General features: G+C 46.7%; 1 protein-coding gene across 6 annotated transcripts in view; it reads left to right on the top strand.

Annotated features, from left to right (window-relative positions):
• Positions 1 to 20,632, top strand: part of BRINP1 (BMP/retinoic acid inducible neural specific 1) — a 526,454-nt gene that overhangs the window by 489,127 nt on the left and 16,695 nt on the right. For all 6 annotated transcript variants that reach the window (XM_081576124.1, XM_081576137.1, XM_081576125.1 and 3 more), the window contains 2 exons: positions 2,713 to 2,949; positions 7,736 to 7,958. In XM_081576124.1, coding sequence (XP_081432250.1) covers positions 2,713 to 2,949; positions 7,736 to 7,958 — 460 coding nt within the window. The remainder of the gene's footprint in view (positions 1 to 2,712; positions 2,950 to 7,735; positions 7,959 to 20,632) is intronic.

Genomic DNA, 20,632 nt, shown 5'->3' with positions numbered 1-20,632 from the left:
TTAAATAGCAGCCAGTTTTGTGTTTCAGCTGCTCCCAGAAAGCCCCCAACCCCAAACTTCATCTGTTTTCAGTTGCATTAAATGGGGTGGGTAAGACCGCCTTTTGTATCCTTGCCAGACAGAAAAATGATTTGACGCAATTTTCGAAAAACGCTCTCCCCCAATTCCTTTTGGGCCAGCACCAAGAATAGAATATTTTATCCCCTGAAAAAGAGAGAAAGAAAATGATGAGCAAGCTAGAAAAATAGGACTGAGTGTATAGTCTATAGAGTTTCTTTAAGCAACAGAAACTTAACCCGAGTCCATAGACTCACATGCCCATAGGGGATTGGGATCAGCTAAAAATAAATTTTTCTTTGGAAGCAAAAAATGGTGATACAGATAAAATGACTCAATAGTGCATACTCTGAAAGAACTGGAGACTTGGTTTAGCACTTTACTGCTGGATTCAGTTTGCTCTGCCTTTCTGTATTTGCATCTTACGCCTCCGTACAGGAGACCTTGTGAGTGAGCAGTGACTCAAACTCGTTGGGACCCTTCACTCGTGGGGTGGAGCTCCGCTAGCCTTGTGGTGGACCATCACCCCGGCTTCCCAGCCCTGCCTGTAAGAACACCTTCTGTGCATATTGACAAAGGATCTACCGTTCCAAATAGCCCTCCCAGCAGTGCTGGTTCAACAGCGCAGAATTCTAAACCCCACTTCTTGTGGAAGCTCTCCAGATATCTCCACACTGCGTTCTGGGTATTTTCCCTTCTGATGAAGTACTCACAGCTATATTGTTCTTTCATCTATCCTGAGGTTTCTGTTGTAACTTTAAAAAAATTTTATCAGAGGAATGACATCATCATCATCATCATCAAGAATAAGAATAAAGCACATTTATTGTCAGAGACTGTTCTAGACAATTCTCAAGAATTATTTCACTTAGCTGTCTCAGTCAGCCTCTGATGGAGGTACTGAAAGTGTCTCCATTTTAGCGAAGAGAAAGTGGAGCCTTTGACAGGTTGGCTAACTTGGGAGGACTTAGGCAGTCAGTGGAGAAGCTTGACTCTCGCAATGCCCAACTCTTTACTGTGTTACCATTTCCCACCAGAAGGCATGCTGGAGACACCATCTTCTTTTTCATAAAGCCCCTCTGAAAATAGTCCTTTTTTAGCTGCCATGTGACGATGGTTGAAATGACAGGTTTCACTTTTTCTTTTTAATAATTTATAAGCAAGAGAAAGATAAAAATCTAGAGACACAACTGTGAACTCGAGAGTGAGGGAAATGCCAGGTTTATTCAGCAGATCCCTGACGAGTAGGATTAGGGGTGTCCCTGAAGCATGAATGAGGAAAACGTTTCAATCCGAAGAGCACAGTCCTGTTTTGCACAGTGGATAGTGAAACCATCACCCCAATACACACTGGTGGCAAAACTGTCAGCAGCTCCAAACGAGGGGAGAGAAAGGTCCCCGGTGAACGTGCCGGAATGGTTGAGTTTAGCCCAGAGTTGTCCTTCTGGGGGCACCATCGGGGATGGCCCGCTGGGCTGACATTTTCAGGGTATGAGAGTAGTGCTTGTGCCCAGGTAAACCCTTCTCCTTCACTGGCCCTCAGGGTCAGGACTCTGATCAGTCAGGTACCTCACAGAGAAGAGACCATGCGGTGTGGTCAGGAGTCCTCCTCTTAGAGCCATGAACAGCCCATTTCCTCTTAGTGAGCTTTGCCTTCTTCATTTTTAAGCAAAGGAGAGAAAATGAATCGGACGCCAGTCTCACCTGATCCCATTGTGTGTATGTGTGAATGATACGGTGGTCCTGTTAAATTATGTAACTCTGTTTATGTCATTCTTACCTGGGGAAGCTACCAAGGTATCCCATTATTCACAGGATCAAGTCCGAATTCCTTAGCACATAATAAAGACCTTTGACCTCTGGCATCTGCCCTCCTCCAGCACTGCCTGCCCACCCATCCAAGTTCATGTCCCTCAACAGCAACTCCCAGACATGTGAAATGTTAGTTCTTGCTACCCCTCTCCTTAGAATATGCTTCATGTTCTTTTTTACATAATGATTCACCTTTCAACCAGCCTGCGTATCATCTCCTCTACAAAGGTTTCCCTGCTATTCCAGCAATGCTAATGCTGCCTCAGCTGTCCAGTTGCCTCGTACGGCCAGATCTACCCTGGGTCCTTAAAGCTGTGTTGTGATGTGTGTTGTCTGCGCCTGCTGATTATATTGTAAACTCCCCAAGGGCAAAGATCGTGTCTTTCTTTTTTTTTTTTTAATCTCTTATAGACCTAGCACCTAGCTCAGGACTTGTGCTTCATAAATAAGGTTCATAAATATTAGAAGAAAGGAACAGGAAAGAAATGAAGGAAATAAGGGAAAATAAACAGTGAGCTTGTGCTTTCAATAAGGGCTTTCTCCCACAATGGAAAAGGTGTATTAACAGATCTGGCTCTGGCTTCAGTGCTAATATCACAGAATAGCGTATGAAGAGAGCAGAGGTGGCCCTGATCACACTCTGAGAAGTTTAAGCAGAAGCGAGGGAACCGGAGGCCTCGCCAGCAATGCCCTGCGTGGATCTGGGCAGGCCCAGAGCTAGTCTGGTCACAGCAAACAGGGGAAAAGCTAGCAGCTTCAGATTCCTGCATGTCACCTCTTGAAACTCTTAATGGAATGCCTCCTCTGACCTTCCATTTCCTTCTTCTCGCTGTTCTCCTCCAGGTCTTCAGATCATCTTCCCTCAGTATCTGCAGGAGAAGTTCGTCCAGTCGGCCTTGAGCTACATCATGTGCAACGGCGAGGGGGAGTACGTGTGTCAGAACAGCCAGTGCCGATGCCAGTGTGCTGAGGAGTTCCCGCAGTGCAACTGCCCCATCACCGACATCCAGATCATGGAGTACACGCTGGCCAGCATGGCCAAGTCGTGGGCCGAAGCCTACAAGGACCTGGAGAACTCAGGTAGGGGGCCTTGCGCTACGGCTGCCCGGAGGGCCGTGAGCCCGGGATCTGACGGGCATCAGGATGGCCAAGGGGAGCACTCAGAGACCGCCCTCCCTGCCAGCCTTTCACTGAGGAGGGTCCAGAGCCATTCGAGTAGCTGTCAAAGAGGAGCCACTCAATAAATCTCCACCAGGTGGAATAATGAATAACATAATCAAGTTTGTGGTCCTGTGATATATTGCTTCTGTGGTACCCAGACGACAGACAGAATAATGCCTCGGAGCACAGAGGAAGCCTCTGGAGAGAGGAGTCAGAGCTAGTTGTATTGATTCCTGAGTGTGTGTGTGTGTATGTGTGTGTGTGTGTGTCTCAAAATTAATGAACACACACATGTGTAAATATGGGTATGTATATATGTACATATATGTGTAGATATTGATGTAGATAGCCAAAGAATTCAGCCTGTCATAGCTGGAAGTCACTTTTCAGGTAATTTGGCCATTTCCTGCTTCTTGTGGTTGAGAGAAATGCATTTCAGGGGAGGACAGTCAGTGCGGCCATAAAGCAGGTGAGGTGCAAAGTTGGATCTCTGTCTCACGGAGCTTCTAGTTAATGGGCCATCCAGGCATTGATCATCTAACTGTGCAGGTAATGGTGACATGTTAATCATCTGTGTGTGTGTGGACTGAGGAGCTCCTGTGAGCAGGTCACGTGCTGTTGGAGGGTGCTGTGGCCAGGGAGTCAGGAGAGGCCCCTCCACGGACAGTGTCAGCATCTGAGTGTGTGCAGAGCTCAGAGGGTGAGGGCAGGTCGGCCAGCAGGAGGCACACAGGAGAGACACGGCTGCGATGTGGGGTAGGAGGATGGTACAGACAGTAAATGGAATGTGCAGAGACGCCAGTGCCAAGATGTTTAGGAGGAAAAATGAGCAGGACTTGATGGTCGACCGGCTCTGAGAGTTGGAGGAAGGGTCTTCAAGTGAGCTCCAAGGACTTTTAGGTTTGTCATTAAACAGTCTGATGGATGTCGGTACCATTCACAGAGCTAGGGCACCCCGGAAGGTTTAGAAAGAAGACTGAGTACTGAGTTTTGGATGTGAACAACTTGGGAACCCTTGAGACTTCAAATAGAGATGCCAAGTGGATATCTGGCATTTAATATGTTCTCAGAGATGTGTTAAATAAGTGGACATATGTTTAGAGCGTTTCTATTTTTGACACAACTTTATATTCCTTAAGTCTGTTACAACTGCACTGAAGTATGCAGTGACATTACTGCGTTCTAGAGGAGGGAGGGTGCCAAGCGCCAGTGTCTCCCCAGGGCTACAGAGCCAGTAAGTGACAGCATTGGTGATGGCACCCCTGATTCCAAATCCAGTGCTCACAGCAGCTTTTGTAACTTAATAATTCTACTTTACCCACCCAACCCCCCCTACCAGGCCTCAGCTCACTCATCTGATAAAGGAGAGGACATGTTTTTGTTTTTAATATTTGAATTTATTTAAATCTTTCTCCAAGAAACCCTTTAATCAAACAAAATCGTACCTTGGAGCCACTGTGTACCACAGATAAAAGCTGAGCCATAGAGCGCTGTGTTTGAAAACCACTGGTTTCCATGATCTCCAAGCCCCGCTCCAGCTCTGGGAGCACAGAAAGCATCCACAATTCTGTTCTTACGGGGTCACCCAGTGGAGCTGTGATACCTTAGGAACCTGCACCCTTTAGTCCATTTAAAATCCTGGGAATCTATGAAAGAGGAGAGCTTCATGATGGAAATGTGTTATGATGAGTATTTGGCCTCAAAAAAAGAGAAGCAGCATTTGATAAAATGCTTTTGCAAAGAGATTCTACTGATTGCTAAAAAGCAGAGGTGGGTGTCGACTGTGTGTACATGTAGTAGGGATGCCTAGCATAGAATCCTTTTTCCCAAGGAAGAGAAACCACTGAGGGTAGGTGGGTGGGTAGGCGGGGGGAGGAAGTGCAGAAAGCCGAGACGCCGCAGAGTAAGCGGAAAAGGCCACAGGAATGATTGCTGTGTGACAGTTTGTCTCCACAAAAGCACATTTCCCCCCAGATATCCTGCACTTACCCATTTTGAAATGTTTGTGCCTATGAAGACAAACCCATCACCTGCACGTATATATGGCTTGTACATGTGTATTTTCCTCCTTTCCTTCGCAACCCATAACGTTAATGACTCAGGACCAGGTCATTTGGAGGGATTAATGCCTTGTCAAAGATCAAAGCCATTGGTTCCTTCATGGCTGGAGTGTTAGTGGTCAAATAGGACCAAGTTTATACATGTAAATGGGGGGCTGTGCCTCCTTGGGGCTTCTCTGGTGGCTCAGAAGTAAAGAATCCTCCTGCCAATGCAGAAGACTTGGGTTCGATCCCTGGGTCAGGAAAATTGCCTGAAAGAGGAAATGGCTACCCATTCCAGCATACTTGCCTGGAAAATCCCATGGACAGAGAAGCCTAGAGGGATCTAGTCCATGGCGTTGCAAAAACGTCAGACATGACCTAACGACTAAACAGCAACGCCTCTTTTACTGGGAGTTTTAGTCAAGAAATTAAATCATTTTCATTTTTTAAAAAATGTTTTTATTGAAGTACAGTTGATTTACAATGTTGCATTAATTTCGGGTGTACAAAGTGAATCAGTTATACATATACATATATCCACTCTTTTTTAGATTTTTTTCCCATATAGGCCATTACAGAGTGTTGAGTAGGGTTCCCTGTGCTATTTATATTTAGCAGGGTCTTATTAGTTGTGTGTATATGTCAGTCCCAGTCTCCCAGTTTATTACCACCCCTCTTCTCCCCTGGTAACCATAAGCTTGTTTAGATGTTCCTATCTGACTGAAATTCTGGCTCCTTGAAAGGACTGTTATCTCCAAGATCAACAGAGCCCTTTACAAGATAAGCTGCTTTGACGGGAGAGTTGGACTGGTCAAAGCATCACAGTCATCAAGACCAGTCTCCTGCCTCCAGCCGGCTCACTGAGTAAATCTGTCGGTGCAATCATCCTTCTCATCTTACACAACCATCCACTCAGCACTTTCTGGATTCTGAAAACTAGGCAGATGCCATCCTATGTCACTCTCTGAAGATTTGGATTAGATGCTATTATTGACAGATGGGAAAACTGAGGCGTTGAATAACATTGTATAACAATCATGGTTACACAGCCGTCCACAGTTTAAGAATCAGCTTGAACTCCTGCGTGTCTGACTGTCGGTAATGAGGTGCCGAGGTCTTCTAGGAGTCAGAGACTCCTGCTTTTAGCACCTTAATATAAAATGTATTAAAAATACCTAGTTTTTGCTCCCAATTTGCTGGTCCTGTTTATGTGTTGAGAGTAAGTAAATACGCTAAGTAAGAGTAGATGATTTGGAGCCATCCAGAGTTCTAATTCTACCATTTACTGGCTGTGTGACCTTGGCAAGTTAATTAACTCCTCTGTGTCCTAGTTTCTATAGAAGGAGGGCACTAAAAGCACCTATCTCATACATTTGCTATAAAAATCAGTTATATATGCTAAGTGTTGAGCTTTGAAGGCATTTTTTAAAATGAATGCCTAATATACCTGAAATTTCCTTGCAGGATGGGTTTGTTTCTGTTTTTGACTGTGCAGCAGGTGGGATCCTAGTTCCCCTACCAGGGAGCAAACTCGTGTCTCCTGTGTTGAAGCGTGGAGTCCTAACCACCAGACTGCCAGGAAAGTTCTTTGTGTAGGGTTTATAACATAAAGTGAAAGTATTAAGGTTCACATATAGATAGATATGATTGATAGATATTCTGACTAGTTAGGCTTTTTTTTCCTGCAAAATGGTTAACCCCTTAATTCATTAATTTTCCCAATACTGGGGAGTGGGTGAGGGTAAGTGTTAGATCGGAAAGCAACAGCTTAGGTTTTAGTCCTTCCTCTTGTTACCCATGGACTATTCTACCTTTAGAACATCTTTTTTCCACCTCAAGACTTCAGTTTTTTCCAAATGTAGAACAAGAAACCTGACCTAGATAATTCCTGAGGCTGTGGCACCTTGTGGCATATGCTGACACACTAAAACATCCCAAACTGAGGCAGAAGCCCTGGAGACCCAAGAGCGTGTCCCCATGTCTTAAGCTGGAGTTTCCCAAACTGTGACTTGAGGAAAGCCAGCCTACACTTACAGCTTCCAGTGAGAGTGGGACTCACAGAGGGGAGGGGAGGCGTGTCAGTTCCCCGTCCATCTGCAGATTACATCAGAGAAAGTTTCAGTTGCTGCTAATATCCTTTCACATTCACTTGCTACTTCCCTAAATTTCAGATTGAGACCAGGCATGGGTTTCCGTCATCTAGCAGGCCACAGTATTTGGCTGGAATTTATTAATATCGTTTTCATCATGTTTATTTTCCCACCATTATTTCTACAGCTCCCATCCTACCAAATGCATGTTATAGAGATTTTCTGTGTCGATCGGGTAAAAAGTTGGTTTAATTACTTCAAAGAAAATATTAAGTAAGATATAAGTACAAGTGATATGTGAATACCATTATAAAGCTGGCGTTCAAATGACAGAAGTTTGGGCAGCCCTGTCTGAAGTAAGGATGCGGGATGCAGCGAAGTATTGATAAAAGACCCACCGTTGAAAGCACAGTGGCCTCTTCACTACCTGCCAGGAGCAGAGAAGGCTGGTGCCATGTTTATAGGCTGCCAAGGAGTTGGCTTTAGTGTGGGCCTGTTTACTGGTGGCTTGAGGCAGCCTCAGATGGGGAATGTCATGCTCAGCCCGTCTCCTTGGCCTTTGTCTCTTGCTAGATGAGTTTAAATCGTTCATGAAGCGTCTCCCTAGCAACCACTTCCTGACCATCGGGAGCATCCACCAGCACTGGGGCAACGATTGGGACCTTCAGAACCGCTACAAGCTCCTGCAGAGCGCCACGGAGGCCCAGAGGCAGAAGATCCAGCGCACCGCCCGCAAGCTCTTCGGCCTCAGTGTCCGCTGCCGCCATAATCCCAACCACCAGCTGCCTAGAGAGAGGTGAGTGCTGGCCCACCCACCGCCGCCGCAGGCTCAGACCTGGAAGAGGCGGGCGCAGTGTAGAGGATGCGCTTGGGACACACGGCCTTGCGTGGTCCAGAGCCACGGTTTCTCAGGCTTCTCCCCCGCTGGCTCTGGCAGCTCTGGGTTTCTTACTGTTTCCGGAAAATACCCTGAACTTTCAGCATATGTGTTGTCTGATCCATCTCACTGAGGAAGGAAATTAACAATAGCCCTGACCGCTATGTGGCATTATTCTGGTTGCTTAAATGTATTATCTAACTTTAAATTTACTTGGCAAAGCCGTTTTTAGCATCCTCATCTTAGTAGTGAAGAAACTAGGTTAGTGAATGAATCGAACAGCTTACTGATTGAGGGCCTTTGATCAGGGCCTGGAGTAGAGTGAAGCAAAGGAGGCACCTACCCTGGGAACTTTCGGGGAGCACTCCCTCGCCAGTCATGCAGGGGCAGGGTCCTCACTGAGACGGAGTGCCTCCTCACATGCCCACCTGCCATGCTGGCCTCAGCACTGCGCCAGCCCTGCTCTCCATGTACCAGGTATTCTGGTGAATGATGGAGAAGATGGGGGTGAACAAGACTCACAGGGCTCGTGCCCTCCTAGCACCCAGGGTATATCTACTCTCTCGGGAGGATTCAAATTCAGAATTCAAATCCAAGTCTCTTAGACTCCACTCTCCCAGGGCATGTATGAGCTACATCAGCGGTTTTTGTGTATTGGCATCTCCAGGGTTTTCATGCAGGCATCGTGGGGGAGCAAGAAGGCAGGCTTGGGGGTTTGTCCACCCTGCTCCTGCCAGAGCAATGATGCTTTCATCTGTTTCATGTTTGGGGGCTCCACGTTCAGCTTTGGTCAGTGAAAATGGATCCACTCTTTAAAAGACTGAGGCTCAGTCACCTTCACTGAACAGATTCTACGCCAGTGTGCGTGCGTGCATGCTCAGTTGTGTCCGACTCTTTGGATCCCAGTTTCTTTGTACACTCATCTGGGCTCATCTCTGTCCTCCCCACTCCCCCCAACTTAGATCCCTTTGCTTTGCATCTAGATTGTGATCCTTATTTTGTGAAACAAATGGAATTTCAGCCAGAAGTGGCTTACTTGCTGAAATCCTGCAGAAGGAGGGGGCTAGGAAAGGGGTCCCTTGTCATCTACGACAGATGCCCAAACTGCCACCATGATGAAGGTCTGGAGTGGATTCTGTTTAGACCCACCGGGCATCTGTGACCTGCAGCAGGCACTGGGGGAGATTCAGAAATGAGCACAGTAACAGTGTCATGGAAGAGATCTCTTAGTGGAGGAGTGCGGAGGGGGCTGTGTTGGCAATCAGGGCGTGCTCCCCACAGGCATTAACTTGCTAGGAACACCATAGCAAAGTACCACAGACTGAGTGGTTTAAACAACAGAAATGCATGTTCTCTCACTTCTGGTGGCTAGAAGTCTGAGACTGGAGTTGGTGGTTTCTCCCGAGGCTTCTCTCCTTGGCTTGTCGCTGGACGTCTCCTCCCTGTGTCTTCACGGGGTTTTCTCTCTGCGTGTCTGTGTCCTAACCTTTCTTATAAGGACACCAGACCTGTTGGCTTAGGGCTCATCTCAGTGACTTCATTTTAACTTAATTACCTCTTTAACGATCTCATCTCCAAAATCGCATTCAGAGATACTGGGGTGAGGACTTGAACGTACGGATTTGGGGTGATATAATTGAGCCTAGACCCCAAAAGAGGTGGCTTTTGACCAGATCCCTAAGTGAGGGAATGGTGCATCCCCAGGCGGACCACACTGGCTGCACATCTGGGCAAAAGAATAACATTTAACGGTTACCGGACTTGAAACAAATGTAGACGTCAGTTTTGCTGGTCGTCAATCTAGAGGATGAAGTGGTAAGTCCAGAAGCCCACAGATGCGGGGAAGACACGTGGATTAAAGGTGAGCAGTGTGTCCAGGGCACAGAGTGTAGAGCACAGCAGGCACACGGGGTCCAGGGAAGGCTCGGGTCAGCGGGGAGCGGACTGGGCAGGCCTCAGAAGGGAGGGAAGAGGGACAGAAGCAGGGGATAGGAAGAATGCGGGACAGAATCGGGGGCCTGGATGAGATCACACCCTGCCCTCAGCAAGCTCTGTGGCCTTGAGCAGGCCGCTTCTCTGCTCTGAGTGTGGATGTCCATGTGTATAACGTGCTCTTCTCTGCAAGACGACAGGCGTAGACAGCTAGAAGTGCCCTCGCACTGGTGGGACCTGCAGAGAAAGAACTCACAGTGTTGCCGCCAGAACCTCCCTGCTCCATGCATCTGGAGAGGACCTCTGCACTCCATGTTGGCAAGTCACTCGATTCTGTCCATCTAGCGCGTTTTGGACTCTGGGTACTGGAGAGCAGGGACACAGACCTGTGCTCTGCGCTGACTCGTCCAGCGGCCTCCCGGGAGGGCTGGACCTCCTTGCTGGCGGTGGGCCGCGTCCTGCCGTGCGAACCGGAGGCTTTAATGAGCGTTTCTCGCCGCAGCAGGCAGGGCACCTCCCTGCCCGTCATGCCGCTGTGTCAGACAGGGGTGCTGACACGGGGGACCCTGGGCCGCCTGAGCCGATCCAGCTGGAATTGGCTGATGCGCCGCTTGCTCCGCTGTGATTTGTCTGAGTCCTGGGCTCCACGGGCGCTGAGTCCACAAGCTAATGCTCTCCCTTGTGTCAGGAGGGGTGGGTGGCGTTGTTGAGGCGGGGGCGGAGTGGGGAGAGGGAAAGAGCACAGACGGGGTCCAAACCCTGACCCCCTTTACTAGCCACGAGGCTTTACGTGACTCCCTGCAGCTCGTCTGGAACAAGGGGTAATTCCACTAGCCTTCAGGTTAAGTAAGAGGATTCAGATTTTAAAATTCAAAAAGCCTGTCTCGGTTAATAGAGAGGTGTCACTCAGTACAGGTCCCCCCACCCCCGCTATCTGAAAGGAGAGTGTTTCCATGAAACCTTTCATAAGCTCAAATGGCATAAAGCAGAGAAGCAATTACCTTTCTTCAAGAAAGCTAAAACCTTGGGGTTTCTTTTGGCTAGGTCTTTTGTAGGTCTTTATTACTAACGAAAAGTGAAGTAGCATAAAGCAAACTTTGGAAAAGCAGGGGATACCTGTATATGGATTCTGAAGGTCAGGCGCTGTCCTAAGCATCTCCTGTGAATTAACTCATGTTCCCCTCACTACAGTGTTGTGAGCTAGGGACACTTACTATTTCTATTCAACAGATAAGGGAACTGAGGCCCCACAGTTTAATAACATACCCAAGGGCAATAAGTGTTATTTTATTGTTACTTCAAAGAGGTGTTTGCCTCGAAAATTTGGTGAGAAGTCAAATCTAGATAACTGAAGCTTGGTTTCAAGGCATGTTGGAACCTTAATACTGGACTGAAAGGATTTTGGTTATCAATTGTTGCCAGGAGTATTCTGGTTATCAACTGCTGCCAAACAATTCACTCAAGACTTCTTGGCTCAAAGCAACACTTACTATAAACTCTCGGGATTCCTTAGACTGACTGGGTGCAGCTGAGGCTGCCTCAGGTTAGCTGGGGCCAGGGTCACCAGGGGGCTTGACTGGACTGGACGTCCACGATGGCTCACTCCCAGAGGTGGCCGGTGATGCTGACCCACCCGTGCCGGCTTCACATGGCCTGGGCTTCTTGAAGCGTGGCAGTGTCCTCAGACTAAAAGGAAATCTTAAGTCTTCTTACAGCTTAGCTTTTGAAGTCAGAGAATATCCGTTCTACCACATTCTCTCGGCCAAAAAGCCCAGCGGAGATTCAAGGTTGTGGATATTGGGAGATGTGGGGTGGGGGTGAAGAGGGAATCCTTTTTGGAGATTTAAGTGCCACAGGATAAATTGAGTACAGTTGGAGCTAGAGGTGGCTATTCTGTATATAGGGCAAATAAGATGAATGATAATAATAATAAAAATCACAAAACAATAACAGAAACCCATTGAACATCTATTATAACAAGCAGTACAGTTCCCTAAAGATTCTGGAGTCAGATAGCCTGGGTTTGAATCCCAGCTTTATCACCTCCTCAGTTTATAACCCTGGGGAAGTTACCACTACCTTTGAGCCTCAGTTTTCTCATCTCTAAAATGAAGCGAACAACAGTGCCAATACATAAGGCTGTTTTGAGGATTAGATGCTTGAACCCACATAAAATGTTTAGAACAGGGCCTAACACATGGAAAAAACTTCATACTTGTTGTTCAGGCACTAAGTTGTGTCTGACTCTTTGCAACCCCATGGACTGTAGCACACTAGGCTTCCTCGTCCTTCACTATGTCCTGGAGTTTGCTCAAATTCATGTCTTTTGAGTCAGTGATGTCATCCAACCATCTCCTCCTCTGTGACTTCTCCTCCTCCTGCCCTCAATCTTTCCCAGCATCAGGGTCTTTTCCAGTGAGTTGGCTGTTCACATCAGGTGGCCTGTTTTTACCAGGCACTGATTTTTGCATATAAATTGCTTAGCCCACAGTAGCAGCCAGTGAGTCTGAGTGTTGATGATAATGATGATGTATATTTTTTTCATCTAATCCTCACACAATCTCTATGAAGCTAATGCAATTGAATTTGTTTCATAGATGAGGAAACTGATGAGGCAGAGATGGAATTGACTTGTCCGAGGTCACAGGGCAGATAAGTGGCAGGATTGGAATGGCCTTGCTGACTCCATGGGTGGGGCTGGCGGTCAGGAGTCTGGTGCAGGCTCCAGGCAGTGAGCAGCAGCAGGAGAGATGGCTCTGCCTGCTTGGGGCACCTTGGTGTGAGTGTATGATGATGTTAAAGGCAGGGTTGGCTCCTCAAGGTCATGGGGGGGGGTGGTAGACCAGGAACAGAGTTCTCTCGGCCCTAATGTAGAGCACTGAGATTCAGGAAATGGCCCCAGTCCTGGAACCCTGAACCAGCTCTGGAGCCCAAGCAGACAGGGCAAGCATCCCCTCTAAGTAGAGAGACGAGGTCAGGTTCAGGGCAGGTCAATGCAGCCAGTGTTTCCAGAGAACTCAGCCTGGGTGGGGCTCTGGAAGCTCAAGATAAACAGGAGACACCCCTCCCTCAGGGTCAGTGCTAGTCCAGTCGAGGGCCACACCTGCCAGCAGGGAATTCAGCACCTCACCAAATGCCTGCAGGGTCCCCATCGTGTATTAGACAACTTGGTAGATCCCAGGGATAGTGTGTGAACTTCTTTCAGCCTGTGCAGGACCTCGCCTGCAGTCAGCCCACAGCACTGCAGCTGGGCATGTCTAAGAAAGGCAGGACCCGTGTGGAGGTCCCTGTGGGTTGTCTCACTACCAGGAGACCCTTATGTTGTGCAGTTAAAAGGGGGGACAGACTGGAAAGTGGGCTTTGACTTTGGTCACTACTACAGCTAGACTTTTTGAACCTTGGTTTTCTCCTCTGTAAAACAGACATAATCATTTCCTCCTCCTGCTTCTGAGGGCTTTATCTGGCTCACCTGAGATGTTGTGTCTGGCAGCACTTTGTAAAATCTGAGTGCTCTATGAGAGGGTGCTCTGCAAACAGGGTGAACTTGAAATTAAATTCATCGGGAAGAGAATGGGACTGAATTTAGCTTCAAGGCAACACTTTCAGGGGGCTTCCCTGATGGCTCAGTTGGTAAAGAACCCCAATTCAATCCCTGGGTCGGGAAGATCTGCTGGAGAATGGATAGGCTACCCACTCCAGTATTCCTGTACTTCCCTTGCGGTTCAGCTGGTAAATAATCCACCTGCAGTGTGGGAGACCTGGGTTCGATCCCTGGCTTGGGAAGATCCCCTGGAGAAGAGAAAGGCTACCCACTCCAGTTTTCTGCCCTGGAGAATTCCATGGACTACAGTCCATGGGGTCGAAAAGAGTCAGACACGCCTGAGAGACTTTCACTTTCACCACTTTCAGGCATCTCCACTGTCCTGCACACCTTCACCTCATTTAATCATCATGACAACTCACCCAGCAGTGTCAAGTCACCCCATTTTATGAATGGAGAATGTTAAGACATAGGATGTTAATTGACTTGCTTCATAATCTCTATGAAGTTTACATAACAAGTAAGAGGCAGGATTCAAACCCAGGCAGAGTCCTTTCCTATAACATCTGTGCTATTCTATCTACTCCTGAGACAAGATGATCACCTGCCTGCACTGCTAACTGCAGTGTGGTGGAAAGCACCTCTCATTCCAGAGGAGGGAAGGAAGCAGGGAGGGAGGGAGAACGGAAAAGAGAGGGGGAGAAAGGAAAAGAGAGAGGAAGGGAGAGGAAAAATGAGAAGCATAAACTCAACTTGAGCAGAGAATTCTGCTGGTTTCTGTGCCATTTCATCAGCATTTACCGACTCCCCGATCTCCCGCCTGATGCCAGACACTGGGAGGCACTTAAAGGTCACTGCGAAGGGATCTTTGTCTTCACAGCATCATTATCTGGCCTCAGGATGTGCTTTTGAAAAGGACACTTGTTTGAACCAGAAGACCTGAGTTCATATCCTGGCCCGGGCCCTATGTGAGCCTATAAGTCCACCATATATTCTAGACTGAGAACATCGAGTGCAAAGAAACCAGCCTTGCAGGGATGCGGACAGCCCGGATAAAGAGCAGTGTACACCTCACCTTTACCCAGAAGAGCTCCTTATCCATTTTCTTTATGGGAATTCTCATTAAAACTCATTTGGGAAAATAAGGTGATTTTTTATTTTTACTGAAACAATTTGAAAACAGCTGGGGCTCTCTGAGGCCCTTCCCAACTCCTAGGAGAAATATCACTTCCACAGAATAAGAGAGTAACTGTTCAACTCCAAAATATTGATAGAAGAACAGTAATTGAATCTGTGAGCCATACTGCTTTCTGATGATGCTAATTGGTCAAGTCTCACGAGAAGCCTACAGTTCAAACCAAGACCTTCTTTTGCCTCAAATGACAATAGCCTTTTAGTGGAGTCTCCCCAGATCTACTCAGATCACTTTCCAGTCTTTATTCCAGGAAGTAGTCAGAACTGTTACTTAAGAAGCAAGTTTGATCTTGCCACATCCCTGCTAGAACCTTTGGTGACCAATCCCTGCTCTTAGGAGCAGACTCTGAAGATGACCTGCAAGTCTGCCGTGGTCTGGCCCTGCCAGCCTCTTGCTCCGTGTTTCACACCCCTTCTTGGCTCACTCAGCTCCAGCCCCAGCTGTGCACCCTCTCCCACCTCAGAGGCTTCACACAGGCTGTTCCTGCTGCCTGGAAGGTGCCTTCTTTCTTCCTGACCTGCAGTAGGAGCTATGCACCCTGCAGATCTCAGCTCAAAAGCCTGTGTTCTTTGCATTGAAAGGCTGTGTTGGGGCTTACTTTAGATGCTTCCCTAGCAGTCTGATTTCCCAAATGAAGCCCCAAACTCAGTTTACCACTATACCTATTTTTATACATTTATTAACACCTGCCCCACTCCAGTACTCTTGCCTGGAAAATCCCATGGACAGAGGAGCCTGGTAGGCTGCAGTTCATGGGGTGGCTAAGAGTCGGACACGACTGAGCAACTTCACTTTCACTTTTCCCTTTCATGCACTGGAGAAGGAAATGGCAACCCACTCCAGTATTCTTGCCTGGAGAATCCCAGGGATGGCGGAGCCTGATGAGCTGCCGTCTATGGGGTTGCACAGAGTTGGACACGACTGAAGCGACTTAGCAGCAGCAGCCTCTCCTGTGAGGCCGGCAGCTCCACGTATACATCTGGACCCAGGTTTTTAATCACTTTAGCACCATACCTTCCTAGCACAGTAATTGACACACAGGAGCTATTCAAAAAAATAGACAATGAATAGACAAATTATTTTTTACTTGGAACAGGGTCCCAAAAACTTGTCGACACAGCATTTTGCAGTTGTATTCCACTGCCATATAAATGGGCTTCCCAGGTGGCACTAGTGATAAAGAATCCGCCTGCCAATGCAAGAGACACAGGTTCGATCCCTGGGTGGGGAAGATTCCCCTGGAGGAGGGCATGGCAACCCACTCCAGTACTCTTGCCTGGAGAATCCCATGGACAGAGGAGCCTGGCGGGCTATAGTCCATAGGGCCACAAAGAGTTGGACATGACTGAAGCAACTTAGCACACAAGCACGCCATATAAATAAATCTACAGATTTTTCACACATTACAATGTGTGTGGTTAGATTGTCTTCCTCATTCATAAGAAAGAAACTAAGGCCAAAGGGAGTGAAGTGACTTGTCCAAGATCATTCCAGGAATGTGTGAACAGAGCATGATGAAAATTCAGGCCCTCAGACCGTGACAGTCCAGGCAGTAAAATGGAAACTGCAAATAAAGATTGTCTTTAATTGACCTGTATCCAAATTCTGCAAGTATCTGTTGTTAAGTCCCTTACTTTGGGAAATGCACCCTAGTGAGAAAAAAAAAGGGGGGGGGACAAAAATAAATGCTTCCCAGAGTTTGTTAACTTCAGGAAGATGGAGAGAAATTCCTAGCACTGACTAGGGCAGTGTGATCAGGACAGGGTGTCCTGATTTTTGTAGAGGTTACAGTACAGGAAGACAGAGGAAATTCACGGAACTTGAACTTGAGGGCAGGCGGTATAATTATTGGCATTTTACAATGACTCCTGGTCCTTGGTTTATTTTTACTTCTCATATTCACGTGGCCTTGACCCATCAGTCCAGGCTCTAGCCAAGCACAATGTAATTACACATTGTTGAGGTGAAAATCTCTTGGGGGCATCCACCTCAGGCTTCAATCCCGGGGCCATAGCTTCTGAGCCCATGTCAGCTTTTAACAAACTTCCTCCTCCACACATTGTTTAATTGGTGTCTATGGAAAGATTCCAGCTACCGAGATAATCGTTCTCTCAGTTATGAGGACCCTCAGTATCCACGCTGATTTTGCTTCTTCTCTCTGAACCTATACCTACTTGCCTCTGGATTTAATCTCATAGACTCCTGCCGTGGGGCAGAGGGATGTGACTTCCTGTCTTTTATTGAGCTGAAGTCAGTGGCAGTTTATTAGACTGACAGTCCCTGCTCCCCCAGTTATTAGGTTATATGACTTCAAAACAATCTCTCAACCTACCTGAGCCTTGTGTTTCCTCATCTGTATGATCAAGATGATAAGAAAAGCTACCCTGTGGAGTTGATGTCTCGGTCAATTTATATGATATATGTGAACACTCTTCATAAAGAAATACACAGATACAATGTTAATATAATCAAGAGCACAGTCATAGTAGATGCTAGATTTTTGATGAAGACACTACTTCTGCTTCTAAGAAACAGATCTTTCCATTAGAGAAAATAAGCCATGAGCCCAACAAGATGTAATAATGTAGCAGAGAGGCAGTGGAATTTCAGATACTTGAGACTGAGCCAGTGGAGTCTGACAGGCCACGGCGGACTGCCTCCTACTGCCAGTGGAACCGTGGTACAGTGTTAAGGCGTCCGAGCTTCATTTTTCCAATTGATATGGTAGAGATAAAAATAACACCTGCAGGCAGAAAACCAATAAAAGAACATATATGCCACTTTTAGCACATAGTAAGAAGTCAAGCACAAGCCTCCTTAGCAGACAAATGTAGAAACTAATAATTTCTCAGTTAATAGAAAGTTAGGTTAAAATAAGGAATCCTATAATGCTGCACATATGTAAATACAAATTATTTTAACTTAAAATATATATATTTCTTGGCTTGTCTTTTGAGGTGGTGCCAGAATCTTTTCTGAGGGAGTTTGTATACTCCATCTGACATTTTCCTGGCTTTCCTGCATAAACCACACCAGCATTTGTATCGTATTTCCAACTTGGTTTATTCAAAGTGGAGCAGTAGTTTAAAGACTCTTAAGAAGCAATCTAAATGTTTGTAGATTTTTATGAGCCCTCCCAATCTTTTTCAGGTACTTCTCCTTTATTTAAATTGATGGCAGTTTTTTCATCAACTGGTCTTTATAGAATTTTCCCACAGAATCCAAATGCGTTCCCACAGAAAAAGACAGCTCACATTTCATTGATTTATTTCACTTTTAATTCCATGATCTCACAGTAGCAAATACAACTGGCATAAAAGCAGGCTTGGGAATAAACAAAAGCAACTCTCGGTGAGAGTGCTTGTTCCTTTGAGGAACCGGAAGCACGTGGGCTTTCCAGGAGCATAACTGCCCGGCCACGAGCACTCCCACTCCGTGTGCCTGGAGCACCAACCCCACACTGGCCGGATGGAAGAGCAGGTCAATTACAGGAGCTTGTCCCGAGAGGGGAGCTCTTACTCCTCCTAACTCGTCACAGTAACAATAAATAACGATAATAATCGTGAACATAGAATCACTGTTTATTATGTACCAGGCACAGCTTTAAATGCCTTACATAATTTACTCATGAATCCACACAACAATCCTATAAAATAGATTCTGTTATGCTTCCCCTTGTGTAAACATAGAATTTGAGTAGCAGTAAAGGAAAAAAGGGAGAGAGACGTATTCCTGTCAGGAAGACTCTAAGAATCGCCTTTTCCCCTTGCCCAGATGATTCTGTCCATCCTTTAAACTTCAGATCAGACCCCCACTTCTAAGCGGTGCTTGTCCTGACACGCGGGACCGAGCTGCGCTGTCAGCAGTGTGCCTTTGCTGCACGCTGCGTGGGGTGCGTTTCCACCACTTGGCACACCTGCAGGTGTATGTTTAACCCCAGACTTCCCCTACTTGAGCACAACCCCTGCGAGGGCGGAGATTCTTTTTTTTTTTAATTTAATTTATTTCTTTATCTCTGGCTGGCCTGGGTCTCCACCGTTGCATGGGCTTTTCTCTAGTTGCGGGGAGCGGGCGCTGCTCTTCTTTGCGGCGCCCAGGCTTCTCCTGCTGTGCAGCAGAGGCTCTAGGGCTCACGGGCTGCAGTACTTGCGGCCCCCAGGCTCTGGAGCACAGGCCTCAGTCATTGACGTGCACGGGCTTAGTTGCCCCAAGGCACGTAGGATCTCCCCAGACGAGGGATCGAACCCGTGTCTCCTGCATTGGCAGGCAGACTCTTATCCCCTGAGCTGCCAGGGAAGGAGGGTGGGGATTCTACTCTTCTTGTTCACCAGTGTGTCCCCCCAGTGACAGGTAAGGTGGCACGTAATGACACTGTATTTGCTGAAGTGACGTGAGGGATCATTTGAGAAGGAAGTTGAAGGATGATGATGCTTTGAACTTGGGGTGGAAAGAATGGTTGTTTAAGAAAACAGCATATACTTATGAAGAATTGAATGTGACACTAATTTCACCCAGACACGGGAAATAAGAAATCAGATAAAGCACATAAATCAAGATTGAGTACATGGGATCTGGACGCAGCCAGTCTGGTGTAAAATCACAGTGAGTTGTGAGCTCAGGGCTTCTGGCCCTAGGTGTCCTCATCAGTAAAATGAGGACAATAACAGTACTTTCTCCCCAGAGTTATCGTGAGGATCACCCAAGATTGACATGCAGTGTTCTTCAGTTCAGTTCAGTCACTCAGTCACGTCTGACTCTTTGCGACCCCATGAACCGCAGCACGCCAGGCCTCCCTGTCCATCACCAACTCCCGGAGTTTACCCAAACTCACATCCATTGAGTTGATGATGCCATCCAACCATCTCATCCTCTGTTGGCCCCTTTTCCTCCTGCCCTCAATCTTTCTCAGCATCAGGGTCTTTTCCAGTGAGGCAGCTCTCACATCAGGTGGCCAAAGTATTGGAGTTTCAGCTTCAGCATCAGTCCTTCCAATGAATATTCAGGACTAATTTCCTTTAGGATGGACTGGTTGGCTCTCCTTGCAGTCCAAGGGACTCTCAAGAGTCTTCTCCAACACCACAGTTCAAAAGCATCAATTCTTTTTTTTTTTTTTTAATGGGTGATAGAATTTCTCTCTTCTTTTTATTGAACTACATTTCTAGTGTTTCAAATAGTTTTTCATATTACTTACATACTCATAAAAAGAAATAAAAGTCCTTTGTTAGAGGAAATAAGAAACTCCCCATGGTGATGGAATATGTGATTTCAACATGCATTTTTATTTTTATTTTAATAAATTTATTTATTTTAGTTGGGGGCTAATTACTTTACAATATTGTAATAGTTTTTGCCATACATTGACATGAATCAGCCATGGGTTTACATGTGTTCCCCTTCCTGGACCCCCCACCCACCTCCCTCCCCATCCCGTCCCTCTGGGTCATTTCTCCAAAGAAGACATACAGATGGCTAACAAACACATGAAAAGATGCTCAACATCACTCATTATTAGAGAAATGCAAATCAAAACCACAATGAGGTATCATTTCACACCAGTCAGAATGGCTGCTATCCAAAAGTCTACAAGCAATAAATGCTGGAGAGGGTGTGGAGAAAAGGGAACCCTCTTACACTGTTGGTGGGAATGCAAACTAGTACAGCCACTATGGAGAACAGTGTGGAGATTCCTTAAAAAACTGGGAATAGAACTGCCATATGACCCAGCAATCCCACTGCTGGGCATATACACTGAGGAAACCAGAATTGAAAGAGATGCGTGTACCCCAATGTTCATCGCAGCACTGTTTACAATAGCCAGGACATGGAAGCAACCTAGATGTCCATCAGCAGACGAATGGATAAGGAAGCTGTGGTACATATACACAATGGAATATTACTCAGCCATTAAAAAAAATACATTTGAAT

The sequence above is a fragment of the Giraffa tippelskirchi genome, chromosome 1 (genome assembly GCF_054371585.1).
Source record: "Giraffa tippelskirchi isolate mGirTip1 chromosome 1, T2T-mGirTip1v1.2.pri, whole genome shotgun sequence".
NCBI classification, from domain to species: domain Eukaryota; kingdom Metazoa; phylum Chordata; class Mammalia; order Artiodactyla; family Giraffidae; genus Giraffa; species Giraffa tippelskirchi.
This window is presented reverse-complemented; position numbering and strand designations above follow the sequence as displayed.